The sequence below is a fragment of the Lupinus angustifolius genome, chromosome LG17 (assembly GCF_001865875.1).
Source record: "Lupinus angustifolius cultivar Tanjil chromosome LG17, LupAngTanjil_v1.0, whole genome shotgun sequence".
In the NCBI taxonomy this organism is placed as follows: domain Eukaryota; kingdom Viridiplantae; phylum Streptophyta; class Magnoliopsida; order Fabales; family Fabaceae; genus Lupinus; species Lupinus angustifolius.
Genome location: NC_032025.1, coordinates 2,658,429 through 2,666,854, shown reverse-complemented (window position 1 = coordinate 2,666,854; position 8,426 = coordinate 2,658,429). Strand labels below are relative to the sequence as shown.

The window sequence follows — 8,426 nt, the reverse complement described above, 5'->3', positions numbered from 1 at the left end:
TATATATGAAATTTATATCTTGGCCCCTTGCCATGTGCATATAAGTAGAATAATCTTGCAATAACCCTTTGATTTTTTGTTGTTGACGTTGTTGCGTATATATAAAGATTCGGCCAAAATGCATTAGGGATACTTCATGTTCTATTGCCGTCCAAATCCGAGACGCTTTCTAAAAATCTTAACAGAAAACCGCGTTGACATGTTTTCTGTTTTAAGTTGCGAGGGAGAATAATTATTTCAGAGAATATAAATAATTTTGTAGCCATTGAACGAACTTCATGATATGTTAGTTAGTTGTACCCAGAATATTGATTATCCATAGTGAAGGTGAGTGTGTCGAAAAAAACAGATTATTTAGTTTCTAGACCACATGCATATTGTTGACGATAATGTGGAAATCGACAAAAATTCCCGCACCACTATATTTTATAACCTCAATCCAATTTATTAATTATACTCTTCGCATAGTCTAAGATTAGCAATTATTGAAGCATAAGACTTTCAAATCCCGCATCACAAGCAAAAGTCATTGGTCATATAGAATAAACTAGTTATGGGTATCCTTACGCTTAAAATTTTAATGTATCATTATATTTTATTTAGTTTTTATTTTAGTAATTATTAATAAAATTTATTTGATATTATAATTTTTTGCTTAAAATATGATATTTTTATTTATGATAGTTATTTAGTTATTAGTTTGTTGTGTACAAAAGTAATAAATGTAAAAATACCTACATATGTAATGAAAAAAGTAAAAGTTCCCATTATACCGTGTAATAAGACACACTAAGGAAGCATGCATTGTTTATAAAATAAAAGAGGAAATAGAAAAATTAACTACTATTATGGATGGTAATATTGTCATGCAGTCATGAGTAGTGCTTACATATACTCATATTATTTATGAATATTTGTGAGTGAAATAGATATTTATATATATCCAACGAAATTTTTAATTTTAATTATAGATTTATATAATTTATAATAATTAATATATAAAAATAATTACTAAATTAATAATAAGAAATGTATATGATAATTTTATATTTATAGTCTAATCACTAAAATTTATTATAAAATAATAATAAAATACAATCTTAAAATACTAATATAAACTATGATATATAAAAATTTTGATTAAAAAATAAATTTATAAATAAGCGAGTATTCAAGGTGCGAGCATCATAAAACTTATTTTCACCTACAAATTATTATTGCAGGTATTTTTATTTGTCCGTACATGTCTGATTCGTTTTGCCAGATATGAAGAGAAAAAACTAGGGAAATATATATGCTTAGTAGGGGTGAATATGAGCTAGGTTGGGTCGGGTAAGGTTTGTCACTTACCTAATTCTAAATGTTGATTGAGTTATTTTTAATCCAAATTTGATCATAGATTCGAAGTTAATCCGACCATAAATGTAGATTGGATCAGCCTTTGAAACCAAAGCTAGAGCAACCCCTCGCCCAGGCGAGCCAGCCTCGCTTGGGTGAGAGTTTCTCGCCTGAGCGAGGGCTAGACCACCTGTTTTGGGCGTTTTTGGCGACCGGGCAAGGACCAGACATGTATTTTGACCAATTTTTGATGGATTTGTTGCTTGAGCGACAGTCCCTCGCTTAGGCGAGAATCGGGAAGAGAATTGAGTCTATTTTGATGAGTTCGTCGCTTGAGTGACAGTTTCTTGCTTGAACGAGAGACATACAATATTTTTGACTATTTCTGATTGTTTGATTGCTTAGGCAATAGCCCTAGCTTGGGTGTGAAGTGTATTTACACTTGAGAAAGACCATGACTCAAATGATTGAGTTTGGGGCTCAAAATCAACAAACTTATACAAGTACCTTTGTTCTTGCGCATATTTAGGGTAATGTTTCTCACTGTGATGTCGTGATTAGGGCAATGCCCAAAAAGGATTACATGATACCATGCAGCGAGGTCGTCTGATCGTAAGAGCCTTGGCCATGTGGTCGTCCAGGATATTCAGCGATGGTTTATGGTGGTAAGGATGTTATTCCTCTATTACGTGATGACGTAAGATCGGGTCCCACATAATGCATTCCTTTTGGGAGATGTCTTAGGTTGGGCCAATCATATAAAATAATGATTAAGACATTTAATTGGATAACCTCGGTTAGTGTGCATACACATTATGCATAATAAAGTAATGGAGAGGAAATTTATGGGAGACGAACGAGCGCCGAGATGCTGAGAGGGATGACAATGGCAGTGATTCTTCAGCAAAGTCTTGAGGGTGAGTCTAGGTGAGACGAGTCTCTTGTATTCCTAGATGAGGTATTCTATTGTATCAGACAGTTCTCATAGCGCAAACTAGACGATCTCTGATAACCTCTCTTTGCAATCAGGATCGATGAGAGAGATGCCTAGAAAGTGTTTGATACGACACAGTCCTGAAATGGACAGTTCTTTAGAACAGATCGTTCATATATCCTTGCGATGAATAGTTTGGTGCGTTCGAATCGGCTTGTTATGGGACCTATACTCTCAGTTATTTCCGAAGAGTTTATTGGGAGGATATGGGTGTAAGGATGGATGAAATAAACATAGCATTCATACATTGAGCTCGTGGATATTAATCATCATGGTTTGAGTTATACGTCATTCATCATTTGCATTTATGTGTGTGATATATATATTGTGAACATTATACATGTCTATTTGGATGTAATATTTTGTGTAATTCCACGCAGTCATGAGTTATATTCATTAGATGTTTTACTCCATCTTCTTTCTATTTTGTCTTATATTCGCATTTTGTCAAATGGATCGTTCGGTCAAAATTCAGAGTTACCGTTTTTCGATGTCCCAAGAGGGGGCATGGAGTGTAGATGTTTATAGATACACCTACACAGACCCTTATGCCTTAGAGATAGAGATGGTGTGTGATGGATCTTTCATGCGCTTTCCCTACCATCACGAGGAGCTGGAGGCTTCCTTCACCTTGCCACCTCGTAGGTCGACACCTGTTGTGCCGTCGACCCAATATGTGACCCCTCATGGGCCAGATGCTGCAGGGCCTTCCAGGAGGCGACGGACTTGGGATGATGCGATCAGTTCCCAGTATGGAGGAGAGCAGCCCGTCGGACAATGCCAGACCTCCGGGCGGATGCAGGGGTGGTGACTCCCTCACAACATTCGTCCTATGAGCCAGGGGAGGAGATGATAGCATAGGAAGAGGAGCCAGCAGCTGAATAGGATGACTGTGTGGAGTTGATCAACATTAAGGACTCCATTGAAGTTGTCAACCTTTCCTCCGACTCGGAGATAGAGGAGGACCCAAGTGAGTGTTCCAGCACACCCGCAGATGCTGGGGCTAGCCGCTAGGAGTTGTTTCCATTTCTATTTTGCTTTTTGATAAGGGTACGTGTATATGATATTTATTTTGTGAGTAGTTTTATTTGGGCGACAATTAGGATTTCGCCTTATACTTTGTACCAACATTTTCTGATATTATAATGAAGTATTATTCAAAGTTATATTGAATTATTTATAGTTACCATTAAGTAATGGTTTTTTATTTTCCGTATTGTATGTTACTTAAAGTGATGTTCCGAAAATGAAACGAATATAGGGAAATAAATTTTATGTGGCTTTATTATTCAAAAGAAAATATTTACTCATTTCTGAGCAAGATTTTTGGAGTAATTTTTGGGGCGTTACAAACCTGACCCTAAATGTCGTCCAGGTCAGCTTTTGAATCCGAGGCTAGACCCGATTAAATAATAATAAATATTCATTTTAGATAAATTCATATCAATATTATTTATTATTATGAATAGCTAAATTAACCTATGAAATAATATATATATTGTTAATCGTGTATATATGAAAAAAATTAGAGATGTAATAATACTTTCGACCAAAGAGAAATCATTACTTTGTATAAAATTGAATAAAGATACATACAAACATGATAATGATTGAGTAATTAAGGGACGAGTCAAAACCTATCTATCTATCTCTAAATACTAATTGAGACTAATTTTAAACTTGAACCTAATCTTAAACCCGACTATATTCGGAGCTAAATATAATCGAGCCAAAACAAATGAGCAAGTATGGTAGATTCGGATCTTGCTCACTCCTAATGCGTACGATTAAGAATTAGTGGTAGAGACTAGTGACAATCCGTATGATGAAAGATAGCGTGTAATTTGTACATTGATTTTTTCCATGACATTTGTTATACAATCATAATATGCATGATATATGACATTTGGTAACTAAATCAGCATCTATTAATTACCATGGGAAATAGAAAAACGGCAATTAATTTACTCACGTATCATCTTTATATATTGTTTCACTAAAATTTATAAATAAAAAACAAGAAAGTAGAAAGTTCTCAGACAAGTGTTTTTTATCTAAAAAACTATGAGCTTTCAAACCCTTAATAAAAATTCAAATTCTAGAATCGGATTAATTCTCATTAGTTTTCTTTAATGGAATTTCTTTAATTTCTCATTATATAGTTCATTGTAAATACATATGGCACATGCATGGTCCAATTGCAATTTTTTAAATAAAAACTCATAAATACACAATTATTTATGACTATTATCTTAATGAGTTAATATTTATATACTATCAGCAAAATTACTTATATACATAGATATTATATCATTCAATGTTTATTTACATTACTTATATTTAGAAATTAATAAAATTAAATATGAATAATGGATAAGTAGAATAGCACCTAAATAAGAAACTTCTAATAATAAATTTCAATTTCTCATAAATATAAGAAATAGGCAAAGCGGTATATTCTACTAGTGTGAATGCATGACCAGAGTGCTTGTTATTTAAGGGATTCAAACATGTTCAGAGATATTTGTTTATCTTGTTTTATTAGTATAAACTAACCACATATTTAGGTACTACTGAACATGAACTATCTAGTTGGAGTGGCACATGTGACTGGACTGCATGTGCCAATTTAGTAAATTTGTCAAGTTGTGTGAATTGCAATAACTGATCAGAATACCAGCAATGTTATTATTTTCCTTCAATTCATATTTATGCTTCAGAAAAAATTAATATATATACAGACAGTATAAGAAATTAATCTATAATCATTAATATTTAAATAAAAGTAATATAAATAAATGATTAATTAACTGTGTATGAATTTTTAACAATTGATGTATAGATATTAGACGTTGATTTTTCTTAAAGAAGTTGCTTAAAGAGAGTTTGTGACAAGTGGAGAGGTAGCCAGCACAACTCGCGGAACCTTTTTGAGACAAAAGAACTTTTGAAGCAGTGATGATTACTCTCATAAAGTTCAACAAAGCAAAGTGTTTTTCAACCTTCATTTTTCTTTTTGCTTGCGTATTGTTAATGATGAACTGGCTATTTTATAAAGGGTTAATATAAATACAATTTTCAACATCTCCCCACCACAAATTTTTTACTTGGTTTCCACCACATTGCCCTTTCTTACAGCTGAAGAGAGAAAGTTGGAGCTCCCTTGGGCAGTGTCTTAAAGTCGTGACACTTTAAAAGGAAATAATAAGCATTATTTTTACATGTAATACAAAATTCAAATTCAGAACATATATGACAAATATGCACCCGAAAAACAAAAACAAAATATGATAAACCCAAATAATTGACTTTTGGTTGATCTGACCCACACAGTTACTTGTTACTCTCCTACTCATACGCCTTGAAAAATGTTAGATCAGTTAAAATGTGTATAAAGGTCGGTTTCTTGGTGAACGTCGGCAAGCCCGACCCACCGTGCGTGGCCGCATATATCGCCGTGACATAATTTACGTACTCGTAAGCAATGTGCGTGTTCACACATGCCATTATTTGCAATTATATATGGGTAATTATGGGACAATAATTCATAAACCATAGACACATTAATTGATAATTATACATCTCAAAGTTTTAATCAATCACATTCACACCAAGATGAGTTTTCATAGATGATTGAGATCGAACTCATACAAATTCAACGGGTGACTAAAGCCCACACTTCACGTCCACAAGGACAGAGTGCTTTCTCTTTTGCTACAACTTCATCATAAAAATAAAGATAAAAATAAAGATAAAATGTATAGTAACTCCTCCAAAAATATTCGGGGAGATAAAAAATAATTAAAAGTGAATTGTGCATGGGTTTCATTCTTCACACACCAACCATGACCAGGCTATATCGTCTCGTGAGATTATCGTTCTTCTTGTTCCCGATGATCACGAGATGATAGCCGGAAAACCCAATTAGGGAGTGACATTGTTCTTCTTGAAGTTCCTGAATTCTTTTTGCTCTCGTTGGTACCAGTGATGTTTGCAACAAAGGTGGTTAAACGTTTCATGGCTAGGTTTAGAGTATCTTCTGACATGTTTGCAAAACATACACGGAACCAACCTGGCTCGGTGCAATGGCAAGAGGAGCCAGGTGAGATGTTTAGTTTAACTTGGTACACGATCTTCTTCCACAATTCCATTTCAGCTTCAAATGTGTTTGAACTTAGAAGGTGCCTCATGTCAACCCAGCAAAATAAACCTGCATTGCTCTTAAGGCAGCTAATACCGGTTTTCTGTAACCCAGAAATGAGCATTCTTTGGCGTCGTTTAAGCCTCTTTTGATTCTCAGATAAGTAGTTTTTGGTGAACTTCTTATCACCAAGCATGGCTGAAAGAAGGTACTGAGTTTGTGAAGAAACTAAACCAAAGCTTGACATTTTTGTTGCTGCAGCTACAACTTGGTCATTGTCAGAGTAGATAGCGCCAACGCGAAAACCCGGTAAACCCAAGTCTTTAGAGAGACTATAGACAACATGAACTCTGTTCCAAACTTGAGCAGCATCGGAAGAATCCTGAAGATAATTTCTTTCTTTAAGGATTTCCATGACGCTGATAAAGCCTGGAGAGCTAAAAACTGTCCCGGAATAAATCTCATCGCTTATCAAATGCATGTCTTTGTTGACTTTGATGAAGTCAATGAGAAGGTTCAATTCATTCCGGGACATTGTACTGCCTAGTGGGTTGGATGGGTTTGTCACCAACACGCCTTTGACTCTGAGGTTACGCTTCTTTGCATCTTCATGAGCTTGTAGCAAAGCGGATTCAGTGATTTGGAAGTTATTTGAACTTGTACATTGTATTGGAACAATCTCAACACCGGTTCGCCACTTGAGGTCTCTATCAAATCTGCACAACACAAGTGCAAGCAAGATCAGCAAAAAAGAATAATAATAAATAACCAATGAAGTGTTAGTAGCAAAAGGAAAATGCAGTGTAGCGTAGACTACAAGTCACGTTAAGTAACTCACCCTGGGTAGTAAGGAGTAGGAAGGAGAAAAGCGTCTCCTTGTTCAGCGAGACAGAACATGAGGGTCTCATTTGCTGAAGTAGAACCAGCTGTGAGAACGATGTGGTTTGGGTCAAAAGTAACCTTGTTTCCTCTAATCTCTGCCATGAAATCTACCATTGCCTTCTTGAAAGATGGAAGACCATGATAGTCTTGGAAGAGAGCAAGTTCTCGGAATATGGATTTTCCATCACGTTTGAATCCAGCTACGTCTTGATTCTTTGCCAGCCAAGACTCCAATATATCAAAAGAGAGCTGCAAAACACAAACTTCTTCATTAGCCTACCAGCTTCTAAAACATTTAATATTAGGACATAATATATATGTTAAACAATATTTTTGTTATGGGAACTATTATCTAACCTGATTCTCTGCAAGACCCATTTGAATGATTCCTTTAGGATTCATTGCCTCATCATAAGGGTTCTTTTCGTATTCTTCCCATCCTAGGAAGTAAGAAGAATCTTGGCCATGAGTGTTACAAGAAGCTTTACTAGACAACAACCTCATTTTGTTTTTTGGTTAAGGGTGAGAAATGAATGAATGTGTCTTTTTTAGATTATCTGTGAAGGACTAAACAGCCTTAAGAAACAGAGAAATCTTTAAGGAAGAGCAGATAATAAGAGGGAGTGAGGAAGGAAGAGAACAAATATTTGAATAGAGTAGTAAAAGGGTTGATATTTGGAGAATGTTGAAGATGGATTGTTGGGTGAAGCAGTGAAGCTGTATTTATATATGCAAAATCCTACTGGCAAAGAGAGCCACGTGGTATTAGTGCATACAACACTCTTGACCAATATGGTAACGAGAGAGAGAGTGGGAAAAACTATGAACATAAATCAATGTGTTAATTATACGCCCAATGCCCACCGCCCCATCCACGTCACGCGAATTCCACGCTCTCGAGTATCTCTCACTCAATGTTAGCCAGCTCCGATAATATTATTATCACTTGTTGTGGAAAGTGCCTCCCACCGGCTACACTCTCGCGTGGGATTTCAATTTTATCTGAACAACATAAGAAATCTACGAGTTATATTTTCCTTACTGTTTGGTTTGCAAAGGAATGAAAATGAG

General features: G+C 35.2%; 1 protein-coding gene across 1 annotated transcript; it reads right to left on the bottom strand.

Moving 5' to 3' along the window:
* On the bottom strand, window positions 5,937–8,034 carry LOC109330731 (1-aminocyclopropane-1-carboxylate synthase 3-like). The gene is made up of 3 exons (XM_019565013.1): window positions 7,713–8,034; window positions 7,312–7,604; window positions 5,937–7,189 (listed from the first exon to the last, which is right to left on the bottom strand). The coding sequence occupies exons 1-3, from the start codon at window positions 7,857–7,859 to the stop codon at window positions 6,205–6,207; spliced, it is 1,425 nt and encodes a 474-aa protein (XP_019420558.1). The 5' UTR covers window positions 7,860–8,034; the 3' UTR covers window positions 5,937–6,204.